Source organism: Capricornis sumatraensis, chromosome 7 (genome assembly GCF_032405125.1).
Source record: "Capricornis sumatraensis isolate serow.1 chromosome 7, serow.2, whole genome shotgun sequence".
Lineage (NCBI taxonomy): Eukaryota > Metazoa > Chordata > Mammalia > Artiodactyla > Bovidae > Capricornis > Capricornis sumatraensis.
Genome location: NC_091075.1, coordinates 104,730,365 through 104,751,671, shown reverse-complemented (window position 1 = coordinate 104,751,671; position 21,307 = coordinate 104,730,365). Strand labels below are relative to the sequence as shown.

At 37.9% G+C, this 21,307-nt stretch overlaps 1 protein-coding gene across 1 annotated transcript in view; it reads right to left on the bottom strand.

Moving 5' to 3' along the window:
- Window positions 1-423: 423 nt before the first annotated feature.
- Window positions 424-21,307, bottom strand: part of NUDT9 (nudix hydrolase 9) — a 39,366-nt gene continuing 18,482 nt past the window's right edge. The window contains exons 3-8 of the mRNA XM_068975120.1: window positions 19,469-19,564; window positions 15,693-15,779; window positions 11,845-11,956; window positions 9,970-10,116; window positions 8,183-8,267; window positions 424-3,234 (exon numbers count right to left, since the gene is read on the bottom strand). Coding sequence (XP_068831221.1) covers window positions 3,059-3,234; window positions 8,183-8,267; window positions 9,970-10,116; window positions 11,845-11,956; window positions 15,693-15,779; window positions 19,469-19,564 — 703 coding nt within the window. The 3' untranslated portion in view covers window positions 424-3,058. The remainder of the gene's footprint in view (window positions 3,235-8,182; window positions 8,268-9,969; window positions 10,117-11,844; window positions 11,957-15,692; window positions 15,780-19,468; window positions 19,565-21,307) is intronic.

Genomic DNA, 21,307 nt, shown 5'->3' with positions numbered 1-21,307 from the left:
ATATTGATTTAATTATTTGGCTGCATCAGGGCTTAGTTGTGGCACTTGGAAACTTTAATCTTCCTTGTGGCTTGCAGGGTGCTTTTTCAGTTGCAGCATGTGAACTCTTAGTTGCAGCAAGAGGAATCCAGTTTCCTAATCAGGGATCAAACCCAGGACCCCTGTACTGTGAGCATGGAGTTTTAGCCACTGGGCCACCAAGGAAGTCCCTCAAGCATTGTTACATTTTAAATACTTTTATCCTAAGAGTTTAATAGCCTCAGATTATGCCCATACTGATGTTAATAATATGATTAAAGTAGATGTAAACAAGACCAAATAAATTACAAGTGCTTCTTCAAATGATGTACTTTAAAATCAATATCTTTATTAAAACTTCACAAATATTTTAGAAAATAACAGCAACCACCATAAGTTCTTATACTGTAAGACAAAGTAGCATTTAGCCTCTGAAAGTGGTTAGAAATTTTAGGCGCCCTCTTTAGCAGGTTTAGTATCTTGCTTCTATTTGCGTTGGAAATGCTTTAAGGTCTTAAGAACGACCTGATGCTACCAAGACAAACACTGGGTGCAACCACTCATCCATAGGCTAAGATACCATCAATAAATTGCCTCTGGGCCATGATTATGCCAACAAGTTCAGTAACACTAGCCAAATCAGACGTGGCTCTTAAATTTCAAGTAACAAGCCATAAATGTACTATGGATAACATGAGTATTGCTTAAGTGATAAAGAATCTACCAAACTACAAACTTAAAGTAAGAAATAATAAAAGCTTCATAACCTTAGTAAGGAATACAAAAGACAGAATTGTTTCTGGGACCTCGCAAAACCCAGCTGTTGCTTACTGAATAAACCTTGGGGCAATGTTTCTAAATTTCATTTTCATCTGTGAAGTGGGAATAATACCACCTAACTTCATAGGATTCTTGTGAGGATTGAAAGCTATAACACAGATATTCAAGAAATGGTATCCACACTATTTATTTTACTAAATGTCTCTAAAAAACAAAAATTTTCCTAATATCTAAAATATAAGAAAGGCAAATGTGAAGGCAATATCACCTATTATAGGAGCAGATATTCCTCCAGAAATGTCTTAAACTAAAATTTTGATCAGTTTTTTCTCTATTATAGATGGTGCTGGATACTTACAGTGAGAAGATTATCTATTTCTACCCTATCTACAGTGTATAGTAGTTCTATCATTCTGCATACTTTGTAAATGTTCCAATGAAAACTATAAAATGCAACATGTGGATCATGTGCTTTAGTTATTCCTTAAAGACAATTTTTAATACAACCTAAAATCTTTCCTAATGTCAGTTTAGATGCATCAAAACTATTAAAACATATGTAAACGTCATTCTTCAGGCAAGAACTCAAGCTTTCTCGAGAGCTTTTGTGAGCAGCTTGTTTTAGAAAATCCTACTCAGTGTCAGTAAGAAGCAATCTCTTCCTGCCAAACAATGAAAGTAGAATCAAATTCTTTCACCCTGAGTCAAGGTCGTTCTACCCTTCACTCAGTGAAGCACATCCTTGACAAGCACAAGTCCTGTATTACACACCCAAGGACCAGGATTTTATGGATTTTAGAAAACTAATACTGAACATAAACCTTATAACTCTTTCAGAGGGGTTTGAGGCAACAACCTGAAATCAAACATTCTAATGATTCTCAGCAAAACAGAGGGGAAAAAAGCCTCCTGTCAGTTCAGTTAAAGTTTACCACCAAGAGCTTTGACACTAAATAAGGGGGAAAAAAAGCAAAACCTTTTTTTGTTAATTTATCTTAGCCCTCATTTTGTTCTCTAGCCTAATACCTTTATCAAATATCTGAAGAAAACAATCATGCCTCTATTCCCTAAACCACCTTTTCTTCAAATGACCCACATATAGCCCAACTGGAATGAGGATGGAATTATGACAGTCCCTACCTCAGGTCGATAGGTGTTAGTACTATGGGACTTTCCCAATGGATATATAGGCCAGAAAGTGATATAAAGGACCACTGAGACAAGGCAGTCTTATTTTCCTTCCTCTTCCCTGCTTCTAAGAACACCTAGAACACCTTTCATCAAGGAATGACAATGTTAACAGTGAGTCTCAAAAACTTCAGTCAGTCCTTAACAATCCCTTCCTAACAAAGGACACTTTAACTCCCAAAGACCTCTGTCTCTGTCTCATTTCACTTATTTTCTGAACATCATTTTTAGTTCCCTTACGGTACATACAGTTACAGTAGTGAAAATAAAAGTCGCTCAGTCGTGTCCAACTCTTTTGCGACCCTATAGACTATACAGTCCATGGAATTCTCTAAGCCAGAATACTAGAGTGCGTAGCCTTTCCCACAGTTAGAATAGAGTGGAATGCATATATAAATTTAAATTACTGGTTTTCTGGACACATTTTTGTAATTCAGAATTTTTGGAAATGAGGACATGATCTCTTGTTCATCGATCTTGATCTTTTTCGACTAAAAGAGTGACTGAAATTTCCTCATATAACTTACAACTCTAAAGTCAAGAATACAAAAGGTTTCCGTTTTTTAAACCAGCTTCAACAAGATCAAATAAAGCAAAGTGTGAACCAAATAATTTAAAGATAAATCAAGATTAGGCAATGGTGATCAGCACTCCACTGAGAGACGCTTGATATGGTAGGAATATCCTTCATACCTCAAAAGTCAGTGGAGAAAAACAAAACTGACAGACAAGAATTACAGAGAAAGCAGAAATTATGGCTCAACAGAAATTTATCTAAATTTATCTTTGCTCGAATTCTGATTCTTCAAAGAGCATCAGTTCTTTCAATTTGGTTTAAGCCATGCTTAAATAGAATACATACAAAATGATTGTTTACAGCGCTTTTGACAGAAGAGCAGAAAATTCTGTGTTGTTTCACCACACCTACTAATTTTATTCTGATGCAAAACCTGACTGCCTGTCATTTAATGAATAAAGTCATTTCCAAGTGACCTGCCCTGCCCTTTTTATATATGAGTTCTGTGATACTGCTCCGTTCCTGGCTTTTGGCTTACATGGAGACTGTGAGCTGTTACCCAGGGCAGCCAGTCTCAGAGTCCTCACTCCAGTGTGCATCTCGTTTCTCTGCCACACGTTTGATGAACTGAACGTGACTAGCATAAAGCTTGAGTTTATCGCCGATATCCATCCATTTCACCTTTCCAGCATCATCTCCAGCTTCTAAGGCAAGGTTATCCATTATTTCACCTGGTTACCAAAGAAAAAACATCATCAAGAAAATGTAATTTATTTGATCACTTCTGTTTCTGCATAATCCTGTACCTTCAAGTATTCTTACTCAAAATAATTTTAAATCATATTAAGTGGCAGACTGAATTAAAAATGAGAATATTTCAAATTTCCCAAATGCTCAAATTTTAACCAAGTTTCTAAATTTCAAGTAAAGGTACCAATAAGAAAGCTTTTCTCAGACTTGCCTAGAGGTTCAGTGGTGAAGAATCTACACTTCCAATGCAGAGGGTATGTGCTCAGTCCCCTGGTCAGGCAACTACAATCCCACATGACACAGGGTGTAGCAAAAAAAAAAAAAAAAAAGCTTTTCTCTCTCTTGCTCTTTCTCAGTTCAACTCAATCACTCAGTCCTGTTCAACTCTTTATGACCCCAAGGAATGCAGCATGCCAGGCTTCCCTGTCCTTCACCATCTCCCAGAGCTTGCTCAAACTCATGTCCATTGAATCAGCGACTCCATCCAACCATCTCATCCTCTGTTGTCGCTTTCTCCTCCTGCCTTCAATCTTTCCCAGCATCAGGGTCTTTTTCAGTGAGTCAGTTCTTTGCATCAAGTGGCCAAAGCACTAGAGCTTCAGCTTCAACATCAGTCCTTTCAGTGAATATTCAGGACTGATTTCCTTTAGGATTGACTTGTTGAATCTCCTTGCTATCCAAGGGCTTCTCAAGAGTCTTCTTCAACACCACTCTATCTATTTATTTATGTATTTATGGCTGCAGTCCATGGGGTTGCAAGGAGTCAGACACGACTGAGCGGCTGAACAACAACAATTTATGGCTGCATTTAGGTCTTCGTTGCTCTGCGCCAGCTTTCTCTAGTTGTGACAAGCGGGGGCTACTCTTCGTCGCTGAGCATGGGCATGTGGGCTTAGGTGCTCCGCTGCATGTGGGATCTTCTCAGACCAGGGACTGAACCCAGGTCCCCTGTATTGACAGGCAGATTCTTAACCATGGACCACCAGGGAAGTCCAGCTTTTCTCTTTAAAAAGTAAAAATATTACTCTTAAACAAAAAAAACAACATTAGATAAACATGAAACCTCACGTCAAAATTCTGGAGGGATTAGATTTAAACATTAAAAAAAAGAAAGAAAACAATTATAAATGATTCACTTTAGAGTCATAAGTACACTTTTCCAAGTATTACACCAAATCAGAAACCATATACTTATAAATATTTATTAAAATATTTATAATTATCAAAAGTTAAAAATAAATGTTTTCAATCACAATGCACAATCTAAATGGCATATTTCTGTAGGACAGTTTGGCAGTATTTATCAAGAGCTTTTAAAAAGAAAGTGCTCTTTGATAAGCATTCATGCAACAAATATCAGATTGCCTCTTATGCACCAGACTCTGGAAGAGGCTCTAGGGAGACCATAAACAACCAAATAATTTCACTTCAAAGGATTTACCCTAAGGAAATAAAAAGACAAGCTTATTGAAGTATTCAAGACAACACTATTTATAAACAAAGAGGAAAAAGAGGACATGACCAAACTTTCCATTGAGAGGGCACAGATTAAATAAATGATAAGAGTCCACTGGACTCCCATATAATCATTAAAAGTAAAGAAGCTCTCCACATACTGACATGGAAATATGTCCATTATGTATTAATATATTAAGTGAAATTGTAAGTAACAAAATAGAATGTAGAGTGTTAGCCCATTTTTATTTTTAAAACAGCTGTACAAATCTGGAAGAAAATAAATCAAAATGTTAACAGTCATTATCTTTGCGAAATGAAATAACTGCTGCTTTAAAATTCTTTCCACTTTATGTCACCTATTTTCTAAATAACTCATTATAAACACACATATCCTTTATAATGATTACATTTGTAATAATAAAATAATAACACTGCTTCTTGAAAGAATCAATCGAATAGTTTAGCACATGAAAGAGAAAGTGTTAGTCACTCAGTCATATCCAACTCTTTGTGACCGCAAGGACTATAGCCCGCCAGGCTCCTCTGTCCATGGGATTTCCCAGGCAAGAATACTGGAGTGGATTGCCATTCCCTTCTCCAAGGGATCTTCCCAACCTAGGGATCAAACCCAGGTTTCCCGCACTGCAGAATTCTTTACCATCTAAGACACCAGGGAAGCCCATTTCAGCACAAAGGCTTCTAAATCCCAGTGCTAAAATGACAGCTCTTTGTGTACCTTCATAGCAAATACAATGAGCGATAACCAATGGAGAACCAGAATTAAGAAGTAAACCTGAATCTAAAAGTTAAAATAAAATATGATTATCTAAATAACAATATTCTCCAACACGCTCTTTATCAGATCCAATAACATCTGAAAAGTATACTGCCCTCTGGTCAACTAATAAACTACACAAAGCGAAATTTTAAAAAGTTAGTAAAGTTTATACATCTGACATTTAAAGAGCCTGAGAGTCATCACTCCCATCTTTACACCAAAAAAATACAAACAAACTGAAAATCAACAACTCTTCTTGAATATGCACAGGAGCCTGCTATGTCCTCCTTTGCCTGGCAAACCAATAAAGCTATGCTTTTCAACATCACCCAAAACTCTCTCCGAGATTCGATCTGGCACTAGCTCAGAGAAGCTCAACTTTTAGTGTCGCTCCCAACTTACCATCCACAGCAACAGAGATTCCATAAAATAACAAGGGAGCATTAACTGAAAGAACTGCGTGGCTCAGACCTTATTTAAGTAGTCTCTAGGGAAATCAAAAGATGAAAGGAGGTGAAAAAAAAAAAACACTGGGAGGAAATTTTGGTTTCTGACACCTACAATTATAGCAAATAATAAATATAGCCTAACTCCTAGCTATGTCTAGACAAACATAAAGCCTCACACTAGAGGTCTATTTGCCTCAGTCCCTTTTACTAGATACATCATGTTCACCTTCCAAAAAAACTAGAAGGCATGCTAAAGGGAGACAAAGGATCAGAATCAAACTCAGATACGGCAGAGATTTGAAATTATCAGACTGCAAATTTTTTTTTACATTTAGAGAAAGAATGAAACAGTGAAAACAGTGATTTGAACAATGCAGACACTATATAACCAACCACTAGAGGATCAGTCATTGTTTTTTAGCTTCAAAAATAAATAGCTAACAAATGTATTAGTACTTAAGTTGCAGAGACCTGCTTCTAAATTACATATGCATTATTTTTCCTTCTGAAATATTTAAGTTCTTAATACCAAAATGAATTGTTCTAATACTTTGGTTACAGTTGTTGTATAGAAGTAATGAAATTTGTGCTGGGAGTTTCCCCAAGTTCAGCAAGAATGTAAAAGTGACAAATCTTCTAGTTGCAGCCCATTTCATAAGGAAAAACTTGAGTCCAAGAGAACACGTGATTTGCACAGGGTTATACCGAGACAGGAAAGGGGCAAGGCATACCCTTTAAGAAAATGACACAGCCATTGAGGACACAAGATAAACTGGTTAAACCCAACTAGGTCCAAGATGGCAGACTAGATCTTGAGCCTCATTATATGTTCATTATAATACAACAGCATATGCTAAATGACACACCCACAGGAGTCAGGACAGTTCTGAGGCTAACCATAAAAGGTCAAAAAGGGAGTGTGATCCAATCCCTGGAAATCCCCTTCCCCTTTTCCAGAACAGATGGAATAATTCTCCCACTCATTAGCCTATGAAACTACCCAGCCCATAAAAACCAAACACCCCATATTTCAGAGTCTCTTGTTTTCTGAGACAGCCTACACTCTGTCTATGGAGTGTGTACCTCCCTGAATAAATCTGTGCTCACTCTACTTCAGCTCACTCTTGAATTCCTTCCTGCACGAAGCCAAGGACTCTCATTTGGCAGTCTATCCCAGGGACTCACCTGAGACCTCAGACACACCAGTCTCTCTCCCCCTATGTTTCCAATAACAGTTCAGCTCAGAAAGGAACCATGAATGCAACAATTAGTTCCCTGATATGGTACCACTTCATTTTGCTACAGATGAAAACAAAGTATCCAAAAGGTCATCCAATTTAGCAATAAAATGTTTCAAGAGAAGCCACTCAACACATATTAAAATTGCAATTAATTTTCTAAATAGCAGATTCCCCCTTTCTTTTTATACTAACAGATTTCCACCCACCTGCTAAATTTTTTAAATCCATTGACCAGAAAAAAATCATCCATTTGAAGTTTGTTCAACAGTTGTAATTTTTTTGGTATTATTTTGCACTTTAAGAATACATGCTTATTGTAAAATTATTTCAAACATTAAGACAGACATAAATCCCATTTCCTTTATTATACCTATATTTCCTACTCAAATCTCCAGTTGCTTTTGCTTTTGTTTTTTTACAAATGGACTCAAACAATTTGACAACTTTAAGGCACATAGTTTATAATTTTAACCTTAATTTTATATGCTACCAGTGGATTAAAATAGATTCGTTACTGGTAACACTTTTAAAGCTTTCTTCTACATATTCTTTCCTTTTTTTAAACATATTATTTTAATATCAACAATCTGATTTCATACAAATATACTTCTATAATCACTAGATGATTGACTTAAAATACTGAAATAGTCCAAATTTAATTGTGTCCTAGTAGGCTGCTGGAGAAGGCAATGGCAACCCACTCCAGTACTCTTGCCTGGCAAATCCCATGAACAGAGGAGCCTGGTAGGCTGCAGTCCATGGGGTTGCTAAGGACTGAGTGATTTCACTTTTGCTTTTTACTTTCATGCATTGGAGAAAGAAATGGCAACACACTCCAGTATTCTTGCCTGGAGAATCCCAGGGACGGTGGAGCCTGGTGGGCTGCCGTCTGTGGGGTCGCACAGAGTTAGACACAACTGAAGCAACTTAGCAGCAGCAGCAGGCTGCTGGACTTAAACTGATCCACTAATTCAGTTAGTTTAATAAACATTAGTAAAATTACCTGTTTCATCATGGTAATTCACAGCTTCTGTCTCAATCCATGCATTATCAGTGTTTCGAGGATCATCAACATAACCTTTATATATCTATTTTTTAAAAGGAAACAGATGAAGAAAAAGTATAGGGTGAAAAGGAATGGGTAGAGCAGAGCACACTGCCTTCTTCAGAATCAGAAATATCCGTTGCAAAACAATCCACATTTAATTAACATTAATTAATTAACATTAATTAATTGTACACTTAAAAAATGTTTAAGTGGGCATATTATATGCTATGTGCTTTTTATTACACACACACACAAAAGAAATGTAAATATTACAGAACCTTTAATGTAACCTTCCATATGTTTGTTCTAAATGTCCCAGGGAGGGAATTCCCTAGTGGCCCAGTGGTTAGGACTTGGTGCCTTCACCAGGGCCCAGGTTCAACCCCTAGTCGGGGAACTAAGATTCCTCAAAATGAAAAAGTGGCCAAAAAAGTCAATGTGAAAATGAAATTAAGAAAGTAAAGTGATTCCATTTATAATAGGATCAAATGAACAAAATATTTTTTTAAATAAATAAATTTCCCAGGAAACAATAGTCTCAAGAACATTCTGAGGTAGCTCTAACATTCACAAAACCCTCAACACCTCAGATTCTAATTTCAGAATGTGAGAATAATCATATTTGGGCCATATGATTTTTTTAAGACTCTTCATGTAAATATTTTTCTGTTTTAATAATTTCTGCGGGGGTGTGAGATGGAGACTCAAGGAAGGGATATATGTATACATATAGCTGATTCATGCCACTGTACAGCAGAAACTAACACAAAGCTCTACAGCAATTACACGCCAATTTAAAAGTAATTTCCATGATTACAGTTTTAGACATACAAAGAAAGATTCTTCTAGTTAAACAAAGATCTATAAACAAGGTTAGTAAAGACTAATATTTAAGCTCTTAATACATGAAAAGACTTGGATCCAGCCATCTAACGCAAATGTGACCCAAAACCCAGATAATATAAACAATTGAAGGTGAAGTCGCTCAGTCGTGTCTGACTCTTTGCGACCCCGTGGACTGTAACCTACTAGGCTTCTCTGTCCATGGGATTCTCCAGGCAAGAATACTGGAGTGGACTGCCATTTCCTTCTCCAGGGATCTTCCTGACCCAGGGATCAAACCCAGGTCTCCCGCATTGGAGGCAGATGCCTTAACCTCTGAGCCACCAGGGAAGGAATATAAACAAACAATTAAGAAATCCTAATTCTAGGAAGAAAACAAAACACGTCAAACAAAAGCCAACAGCAACAAGAAAGAAAATCCATTCTTCTCCTTATTACTAGCGCATGTATACCTGATAGTGATTTTTTTTAATCACAAAAGATACATAAGCAAAACAGACATGAGACTTAAACTGTTATGAATGAGAAAAGCTCCGAACAACCTAAGTTAAAATGTAAATGTCCTCTCAAAACAGCTGAATTCTTGCAAATATTTTAAAAACAGAAAAGATTTACTGTTAGATGGGTGAAGTCAGTATCACATTAGCTCACACTGAGTCTAAAGAAAAACTATAAGGAAAAAATGCATTATAATAAATGATGTAAAGTTGGGCTATAAAAATTTAAGTAGGAATCTATTCACAGAGAAGAGCTACAATTTAATTTGTTTTATTAAGATGTATTTGAAATATACAGGTATTTCACTTTACTCAGAGAATAATCTACCAGATTTTCAGGTGAATTTTAAGTGATTTTCATTAATCCCCAGGACTAAATCCTTCTTAGAAATCATTTCTTACCACTAGATGTTCCTGGCTGAAGAGCTCGTGCAGCTTTTCCTGTAATTCTCTCTTTTCAGCACTGGACTTCTGTAAGGAGTTGAGAGCTTCCTCACTAAATTCTCTTTTCAGTGTGGCACTAATCTTCTCTCCTGGATCCACCATCCCCTGCGAGTCACATTTTTGTTTAAAAAGAAAAAGGAAAAAGCTTTAATTCAATCAATAAATATTTACTGACTGACACAGTGGACATATATTGCTTTGTGGTGGGTGTTGGTTTAGGCGCTCAGTCGTGTCTGACTCTTACAACCCCATGTTTTGTAGGCCACCAGGCTCCTCTGTCCACGGGATTTCCCAGGCAAGAACACCAGAGTGGGTGCCATTTCCTTCTCCAGGGATATGTTGCTCTATCTGCCCATAATCTTCTGTACTATGTTCTCCTCTAAATCATTTGTTTCTGGTAGAAGGAGCTTAGCAGGGTTATCAACCCTATATATACTCAACCACAGTAAATGGTCCAAGGTTAGCCTATGATAATTGAGCCTGTCAGACTCCTTTCCTGGTATTTTCCAAAGTCAAGCTACAGAAGGAAAGGCTGGAGGCAAGAATACAACAAACTGATACTTTCCCCACCGGTCATTCCATTCTAGTCACAGTGACCTCCTCAATGTTCCCAGGATGGGCCAGACATATCCCAACCTTAAGGCCTTTGCAACTGTATTGCTTCTACCTAAAGGCACTTTCCCCAGATATCTACACAGGTAACTTGTTCACCTCCTCCAGATCTTCACTTAGATGCCACCTTCTCTCAGGAGACCTTCTATAACCACCCTCTATCTAAAATTGCAAGCTCTCCCAACACTTCCTAGTCCCCTTCCTTGCTTTAGTTTCCTTAATACTTATCACCTAACATACAATAATTTATTTATCTTGTATGGTCTCCCTCATTGGAAGGTGAGCACCAAGAAGACACGGATGCTGTTCATGTAGCCCTGCCATATGCTCGGATGCTCAAAATACACTGAGATGAACGACTCTCAAAATTATATTTAATGACAACAGTTCCCTGACTGATCAGAATTTCAAATGACAATAAAAACAGAAAATCCCATGATGATGATATCATTGTATTTTGCATTCAGCACGTGTGAAGTTTATTTGGCTTGTACAGTCAGCTACAATCTTCATTTTCATTCCATTTTACCCTACAAAGAAAGAAACCATTCTTGCAGATAGCAGAATGTGTATATGATGAGTCATCCTCTTATCAAACTATCTCCGTTTAACAATATGGCATAAAATACAAAACCTGCTCTTGAACACATACACATTTTTTTAAAGCCACTTGAAATACCACTGACGTGAACTCAATAAAAGTTTACTCTTCCTGATGATATTACAGAAACTTTAAAAACTGTAAGGAACAGTAAGTAATGTGTTACTTTTAAAATACTGAAAATGTTACTTTGGTCTTAGAGTAGGGGATGGGTTCTAAGTCAAGACTCAGCATTAGTGAGTATCTACAATACCAGGTGCCTTAAATGCTCTCTCTAATAATCCTGTGAAATAAATATGATTATTTTTAGAACAAAGGTCTGAACTCCACGGCACTCAGCTCCAAGTGGAAAGGCTAAACACAAGCCCAGGTTTAACATCAAAGTCCATGTTCTTTCTCAAGGATTTTTAGAATTAAGACTCAGATTTTAACAGTTTTGTTGTATTATTCTACATCTGTCATTAACAATGATACTTTACTGCAAAGGAATTATTACCTGAAGTAGGGAGGAGAGAGACTTAAGGGAGTAGAAAAGATCCATATGCAATAACCTTGCATTATATAAGTAAAGCAACTAAAAAGAACTGAAAACATTGATTTGACTTTATTTTAATGCTTACCCCTGGGATTGCCCATTCTCCACAGTCTTTCCTTTTTATTGCAACAAACTGCAAGATGTTTTTCCCAGAAATGGGATGGGTGATTTTATTTCCACTTCTATCCCTTTTCCACCTATAAACAGTAATGTAAGATCATAAGTGATTCAGAACAAAGATCAAGGTCCTAAACCAAGCTTAAGACAAAAATATAAAGATGTATTTTTCTTTATAATAGAGTGGATATACATTTACCTCAAATCAGCTACCTTTATAAAGAAATATTGTTTTGCATTAAATAATACTCTTTATTTAGCACTGTTACAAACCAAGGCAAATGTCTACTTTCAATAAAGGATATTATAGTCTCCAGAATACAAATTCAAGATATACTTTTTACTAAAGTAAAATTTATCAAAAGGATTTTAAAGCAGAACAGAATTTAAAGGAAGGTCATTAAGAGTTTCTTTTCTTTTTCATCCAAGGAATCTTTTTAAGACTTATTAATATAACTAGTGAAAAAGATCTGTAATAATTGCTTTTAACAGTTCACCCTGTTTTCGGAAAAGAAGATTATGTGATACAGGTTCAGTTTAGTTCAGTTCAGTTCAGTTGCTCAGTCATGTCTGACTCTTTGCGACCCCATGAATCACAGCACGCCAGGCCTCCCTGTCCATCACCAACACCCGGAGTCCACTCAAACTCATGTCCATTGATTTGGTAATGCCATCCAGCCATCTCATCCTCTGTCGACCCCTTCTCCTCCTGCCTCCAATCCCTCCCAGCATCAGAGTCTTTTCCAATGAGTCAACTCTTCACATGAGGTGGCCAAAGTACTAGAGTTTCAGCTTTAGCATCATTCCTTCCAAAGAAATCCCAGGGTTGATCGCCTTTAGGATGGACTGGTTGAAACTTCTTGCAGTCCAAGGGACTCTCAAGAGTCTTCTCCAACACCACAGTTCAAAAGCATCAATTCTTTGGCACTCAGCTTTTTTCACGCTCCAACTCTCACATCCATACATGACCACTGGAAAAACCATAGCCTTGACTAGACAGACCATTATTGGCAAAGTAATGTTTCTGCTTTTTAATATACTATCTGCTGCTGCTGCTGCTAAATCACTTTAGTCGTGTCCAACTCTGTGCGACCCCATAGACGGCAGCCCACCAGGCTCCCCTGTCCCTGGGATTCTCCAGGCAAGAACACTGGAGTGCGTTGCCATTTCCTTCTCCAATGCATGAAAGTGAAAAGTAAAAGTGAAGTCGCTCAGTTGTGTCGACTCTTCGAGACCCCATGGACTGCAGCCTACCAGGCTCCTCCACCCATGGGATTTTCCAGGCAAGAGTACTGGAGCGGGGTGCCATCGCCTTCTCCAAATATACTATCTAGGTTGGTCATAACTTTCCTTCCAAGGAGTAAGCAACTTTTAATTTCATGGCTGCAGTCACCATCTGCAGTGATTTGGGAGCCCCCCAAAATAAAGTCTGACACTGTTTCCACTGTTTCCTCATCTATTTCCCATGAAGTGATGGGACCAGATGCCATGATCTTCGTTTTCTGAATGTTGAGCTTTAAGCCAACTTTTTCACTCTCCTCTTTCACTTTCATCAAGAGGCTCTTTAGTTCTTCTTTGCTTTCTGCCATAAGGGTGGTGTTATCTGCGTATCTGAGGTTATTGATATTTCTCCCGGCAATCTTGATTCCAGCTTGTGCTTCTTCCAGCCCAGCGTTTCTCATGATGTACTCTGCATAGAAGTTAAATAAGCAGGGTGACAATATATAGCCTTGTCGTACTCCTTTTCCTATTTGGAACCAGTCTGTTGTTCCATGTCCAGTTGGTCTCAAAAAAAAAAATGCTTCTGAATCTTTATTCCCTTTTTTGATAAAAGAAATCTCACTCTATCCTTTAGTTCTATATTTCAAATTTAATTGAATATTTTTAAAGCATCAAGGCAACGTTAATTTCAAAATGTGCATTTTGTAATCAGAGCCTCCTTCCCAAAGATGTTGATAAATCTCCCTTTTCCCTTCCCTACACCACATCTACCTCCCCCTGTCAAATGTTAAGAATAGTTCTAATAGTTCCTTAGGCAAAGATAAAAATTTTGAACTTGCAGTACAAAACCAAAACAGAAAGCCTACAATCTAATTTTCACTCTGCATGAGATTAAAATACACCAGCTTAGATATGAGTGTCCAAGTCTTTATAATGTGGCTGAACACTACATCTAACCCATGAAAGTGAAAGTCACTCAGTCATGTCCTACTCTTTGTGCCCCAATGGACTATACACTCCATGGAATTCTCCAGGCCAGAATACTGGAGTGTATCCCTTCTCCAGCAGATCTTCCAGACCCAGGAATCAAACCGAGGTCTCTTGCATTGTAGGCGGATTCTTTACCAGCTAAGTCACAAGGGAAGCCCAAGAGTACTGGAGTGGGTAGCCTAGCCCTTCTCCAGCTGATCTTTCCGACCCAGGAATCGAACTGGGTTCTCCTGCATTGCAGGTGGATTCTTCACCAACTGAGCTATCAGAGAAGCCCCATCCGTAATTCCCCCTAAAAGAGTTCACAGCCTAGCCGTGGAGCTAGATATGTAGGTGAATAAACTGTAAGACTGACAGCTTGATGAGTACAGATAGCTAGAAATTAAGGAACAGCTAGTATAAGACAAATCTGATTTTAAGGATGCAGAGGGAGGAAACAAAGTTATAAAAATAAAATAATGTATTCAAGAAACTGAAAGTATACACAGGAGTATGAACATCAGTGAGGGAAAGACAGATGATGAGGTTGAAGTAGGCAAAGGATTCATCAAATTAATCTGCTTAGAGAGCCAGAAAATGTTTTAAAGCAGGTTAAAAGCTGTTAGCAATTTGTATTTCAGAAAACTCACTCATTTTGACAGAAGTTTGGAAGTTGGTTTGGAGGTGATCAAGACTGAAAGCAAGAAAAGCCAGCTCAGTTCAGTTCAGTCGCTCAGTCGTGTCCGACTCTTTGCGACCCCATGAACCCCAGCACGCCAGGCCTCCCTGTCCATCACCAACTCCCGGAGTTCACTCAAACTCACGTCCATCGAGTCGGTGATGCCATCCAACCATCTCATCCTCTGTTGTCCCCTTCTCCTGCCTCCAATCCCTCCCAGCATCAGAGTCTTTTCCAATGAGTCAGCTCTTTGCATGAGGTGGCCAAAGTATTGGAGTTTCAGCTTTAGCATCAGCCCTTCCAATGAAAACTCAGGACTGATCTCCTTTAGGATGGACTGGTTGGATCTCCTTGCAGTCCAAGGGACTCTCAAGTGTCTTATCCAACACCACAGTTCAAAAGCATCAATTCTTCGGCACTCAGCTTTCTTTATAGTCCAACTGTCACATCCATATATGACCACTGGAAAAACCACAGCTTTGACTAGATGGACCTTTTTTGGCAAAGTAAGGTCTCTGCTTTTTAATATGCTGTCCAGGTTTGTCATAGCTTTTCTTCCAAGGAGCAAGCGCCTTTTAATTTCAAGGCTGCATACATACATACATATATATGCCTGTGTATATACCAACACAAACGCACACACATGCAGTCAGCTCTCTGTATCCACAAATGCAGAACCCATGGATAAGACGAGTCAACCGTACTTTTCCATTTTATGTAAGCGACCTGAACATCCACAGATTTTGCTACCTGCTTGAGGCCCAGGGGCCTCTTCGAGAGCCAAGCCCCTAAAATATCAAGGGATAACTATATATATAAACACATACATATGCATATATACATTTGTGTATGTATATGTATATGATGGACATGTAAAAACGTGGTTAGTGTCTGTATTTTTCCAATTACTTGTCTCTTTGTTACTGAAATGTGTTTTCAGCTCTTACCTGGTTATGATGGGATCTGCAGCATGATTGGGGCCCCATCGCCCCAAAAGTCCCCGGCCAACCAGTCCAGTCCGTCCTGCAGGATTTCTGGAAAAACAAAAAACCATAAAACCAACTGAAGGTACTCATCTTTTTGAACCAAACTTGATATGGCCCAAAACAAGGTACTAAGAGGGAAATAAGATCTCCACACAAATCCAGTAGCACTACTACATATTTGACATTCAAAGTACGTATTTCTTTACAGTGTTATTTAACTTTTCTTTCATGCCTGGGCTTGATCCAGGAGGATCTCATTTCCAAAGTTGTTTTAAATCTGGAAGGCTGAAATGCTCTGCACCTAATCACAGTCTAACTCTGCAACAGCAACACTTTATCCAATATATCCACACTTCTCTTCCCTTTCTCATCATCCTCTTTTCATCCTTCACTCTCTTACAACCTGACTCACTCATATAGTTTTGATTACATTTTAAAGTCCATTTTTTTTCATAGTGGGTTCTAGATTTTTATTATCCGGAATAGATATTGTGTGGCATATAATGAGGGCTTCCCAGGAGGTGCTAGTGGTGAAGAACCTGCCTGCCAATGAAGGCAGACATAAGAGACACAGGTTCCATCCCTGGGTCGGGAAGATGCCCTGGAGAAGGGCATAGCAGCCCACTCTAGTATCCTTGCCTGGAGAATCCCATGCACAGAGGAGCCTAGCAGGCTAGAGTCCATAAAGGCTGCAGAGTTGGACACGACTAAAGTGACTCAGCCCACAGCACACAGCAAATAATGAAGTAGAAATACTTAATATTTTAAGATTTCATATATACCAAATTCAATTTTTAAAAACAATTTTATATAAATGCCAACAACTATTTAAGCTAATGCCACAACCCAATGTATAAAAGTCTGTCAGATAAACAGGGCACACTCACGCCTGAGTAATTTTCTTCCAGTCAATATTCCTTAAATGTTTAACTTTCATTACATAAAATGAAATGCCCTAATCTGCAATCTTGTCTATTTAATATCTTTGGTCCTCCCAGTATGTGAAAGTAAATAAACAACTTGTCAAGTTTTCCCTTTCAGCTATCTTTTTAACTAATTTTTTATTTACGGTTGCACTGGGTCTTTGTTGCTGCAGGGGCTTCTCCAGTTGCTGCAAGCATGGGCTACTCTCCTCAGCAGTGCTCAGGCTTCTCATTTCAGAGGCTTCTCTTGTGGCGAAGCATGGGCTCTAGGTACAGGAGCTCCAGTGGCTGCAGCACCTGGGCTCAGAAGTTGTGAGTCACAGGTTTAGTTGCTCCACAGCATTCGGGATCTTCCGGGACCAGGGATCGAACTCATGTTCCCTGTACTGGCAGGTGGATTCTCAACCACTACACCCCCAGGGAAGTTCCAGCCACTCTTATTTTATTTTGCTCTTCCTTGCAACTGTTATTAAAATTGAGTCAATCTTTATATTGTTTTATACTGGACTCAGAAATATTTCAGCAAGACTTAGAAATAAAAACAGAAAGGCAAGACACTTGGCCAGGATGCAATTATTCTACTTTTCAAATTCAGGAGGAAGGGCAGGGTGGTCAGTAACTATGTTTTATTCCATGTAACCATACACCCTTGAATACAAATGATCAAAGCCAATATTAAGAGAGAGAAAGACCAAGCCTGTAACTGATAAACTAAAAGCTGTAGAAAAGACATATAGATTACTCTACCGCCTGAGCAACAGAGAAAGCTATTTGCAGAAAAAGCAAAACAAAGGCAACATATAAAGGAAAGCAGACATAAGGCAGAGACAGTTCTAATGGATTTCCAAACTCTACCCTTTCCTAAAGTTAGCTGCATTTCTGCTTTGGATTCCTGAGATGATTCTATAGTCGTGAAGTAAAGTTCACTTTTTTACTCAGGCAAGCTAGAGTTGGTTTCCATTAGTCAAGAGAGTCTTGACTAAAACAATAGGCTATCTTTCCTTTGCCCTTTCTGTCCTTTTATATGTGTACATATCTTCTAATATATTTTGCCCAGAAGAGAACTTAAGGAGTAAGTCAAATGCAAGGCAAGTTTGACTTGAAAAGACTCAGTAACACAGAAAAGTGAGTAAGCTATGAACAAAGAAAGAATTTAGCAAAGAGCAGGTTGGCATGAGAGGAGCACTACTACGTCCTTGCTTTAGAAGAACTAAAAATATTTTTAGCTTTTGCAACATTTTACAAGGTGATACGTATGATTACCAAATCTGTGATTTTTCTATTTTTTTATTGGAGGCATGCTAATTTTTACATTTCTTCCTTTTATGATGACTTAAGAAAAACTGAAAATTTTCGAGTTGTGTTGAAAAATCACTTTTAAAAGTACAAAAAGAGGGATTTCCTGGTGGTCCAGTGGTTAAGACACCATGCTTCCACTGGGCACAGGTTTGATCCCTAGCTGGTGAACTAAGATCCCCACATCCCACCCACTTGCCACACGACATGGCCAAAAGAAAAAAATGATGCTACACTGTTGGGTTGTTTTTATTTTTACTCTTACATATTTGGATAAATTCCTAAAAGCATTATCTCATTTTATAAATAATCACTGAAATACAATTCTTAATCCTTTCCTTCTGTTAATTTATTCAATTACAGTTGACCCTTGAACAATGCTTCCATATAAACTTATAGTCCACCGTCTATACACAGTTCCCCTGTATCTGTGGCTCCACATTCCGGTATTCAACACAACTCAGATGGAGTAGTGCTGTAATATTTACTACTGAAAAAGAATCCATGTATAACTGGGCCTGTGTAGTTTAAACCCCATTTTGTTCAAGAGTCAACTGTTATTATTTCTATTTCAAGGTAAAGTTATAAGAAGATGCATTCAATCCCTTCTAGCACTTACTCACCATATGCAAACTACTCGCATTCTCTCTACTTATCTGTAAATGGAACTAAAAATATCCACCCACAGGGTTATTATTATGATTTAATTAGATCACATATATAAATTCTTTCAGACAAGGCCTGGCATATGCAAGCCCTCAATAAATGTTAATTACATTGATAAAATAAAATGTGTATTTTAAGGCAGGACAAAAAAATTTAGACCTAAAATTTTCTGTGTCCATCTGAGCCTCTCCTAGCATCCCTAATGTGCAGTGTACCTGCACATTAACCAGACCTCCTCAAAGATGAGAGTGCTTTCTTGACCATAAAGATTATTATTTTCCCTGTCTTCTGACACTAGCAATGTAACTTCTTAAAAGAACAGCATGCTCTCCCAACTCTGCAAGGCAACATGGTGACTCACTGCTTGCTTTGCACATGCTCACCTGGACTATGTATCTGTGGGAACCTTATGTAAAATATCAGTATTTTACCCCATTTTGATGTACAATCCTTTGTCTAGAAAATGTGTATGACTACACCTTCTAACAGGGCTTCCCTGGTGGCTCAGTGGTAAAGAAGCCACCTGCTAATGCAGGAGATGGGGGTTCGATACCTGGGTCAGGAGGATCCCCCTTCTTGCCTGGGAAACCCTAAGGAAAGAGGAGCCTGGCGGGCTATGGGATCACAAAAGAGTTCACCACAACCTAGCGACTAAACAACAACAGTATCTCCTAACAGGTGGAACACTTCTCAGAGCTTCTTGAGAGTATGTCTTCCAAGTTGTAACTCAGTTTGGTTTACATAAAATTTGCTTTTTTCTTCTTACCTTGATTGTTAAATGAATTTTCATTGACAATTATTTTCTACCTTTTAAAGACCCATTATTATAAGATGCCCCACCCCAGTACCTACCTAGGTCTTCCATTTTCAACCTCATACAGGCCATTCTGGCTCTTTCTCTCAACCTGCCCATCCTTTTCATTAAACTTGGGAGAGAAGTTGCTTTCACTGTAATGAGAATACCAATGCAAAATAAGAAATAATGACCCAATACTACCAACAGCTTAATAATGCCAGCCAGTTATTTATAACAACCAGTATCCTTGAAACTAAATTTTTAGTTACAAACTTAGTCTTCATTTACAAACTCATCAACTCCTTCAAAACACTTTCTGGCAAAAATTTTTTAAGACAAGAAGGTATGTTGTAACCCCTGTGGGGAAGGACTAATGGCAGGCAAACTGGAGCTGCTCCTACATACTACAGAAAATAACTTACTATCAGTAAAGCAGATTTGTGCCAATTGGCACAATATGGCAATTACTGGTTCCTATTAATAAACACTTCTAAAAATAAGATGCCTTCTGATATTTTGCTGCTTCTACTGTCTCAAAGTAATTTCAATGTCTTCTAATGTACACCGATTAATATCTGTATCGAAGTAAAACCCACAAAACACGAAAACACCCCACAAACTTCATAATAACCATGATGCAGATTAAAATAGATATAATAAACTGGAAATAATAACCGTGACATAGATTAAAACAGCTATAAGCTGGAACTACTCCAGATCTTGATCTGGACACAGATCTGGATTACAGAGTTAGATAAATATAAAATCTAACTGAGCTACACCTGCACACCTAAGAAATCTATAGTTAATTGCATTTATGTCACACTCAATAAAAATATTTTTTAAAAGCTGTAAACAAACTACTTTCCTCACCATTATGAAACTGCTGACATAACTGCACTGACAGTGAATAAAGAGTTATATAGCATTGGACAGTTCATGGGCAGTTCTGACACAAGTTTCACTTCCTTTCTTGCTTTAATTCCAGTAAGCAAGAGCATAGAGATATTTGTGCTCTGTTTTGGAAATAGTTTCCAACTTGAATGATCCAGTCATTTTCCCAAGACTTCTAACATACCTATAAAATTAAATGGTAAAAATCATGAAACTACAAAGCCAGAGTTATAATGTTCTTGGGACTCTAGAATTTCACCATTAAATGTGGAATCTTAAAAAAAAAAATGGTACAAATGAACTTATTTACAAAACAGAAATAGAGTCACAGATGTAGAAAATAAACTTGTGGCTACCAGGGTGAGGTAGGGGGGATAAATTGGGAGATTGGGATTGACATATACACACTACTATGTATAAAACAGATAACTAATAAGAACTCACTAATATAGCACAAGTAACTTTATTCAGTACTCTGTAATGACCCATATGGGAATAGAATCTAAAAAAGAGTGAATATACGTATATATATAACTGATACAAACCAGTCAATCCTAAAGGAAATCAGTCCTGATTATTCATTGGAAGGACCGATGCTGAAGCTAAAGCTCCAGCTCCAATACTTTGGCCACCTGATGAGAAGAACTGACTCACTGGAAAAGACCCTGATGCTGGGAAAGATTGAGGGCAGGAGAAGGGGACAAAAGAGGATGAGATAGTTGGATGGCATCACCGACTCAGTGGACATGAGTTTGAGCAAGCTCTGGGAGTTGGTGATGGACATGGAGGCCTAGTGTGCTGCAGTCCATGGGGTCACAGAGAGTTGGACACGACTGAGCAACTGAACTAAACTGATAACTAACACAATACTGTAAATCAACAATACTCTATTAAAATTTTTTTAAATAAAAGAAGCTAAATAAATATTGAATGCTAGTTAATGAAATACTTGTTGAAGTATACAGGCAGAAATGTACCAATATATCAAAAATCAAGATGGA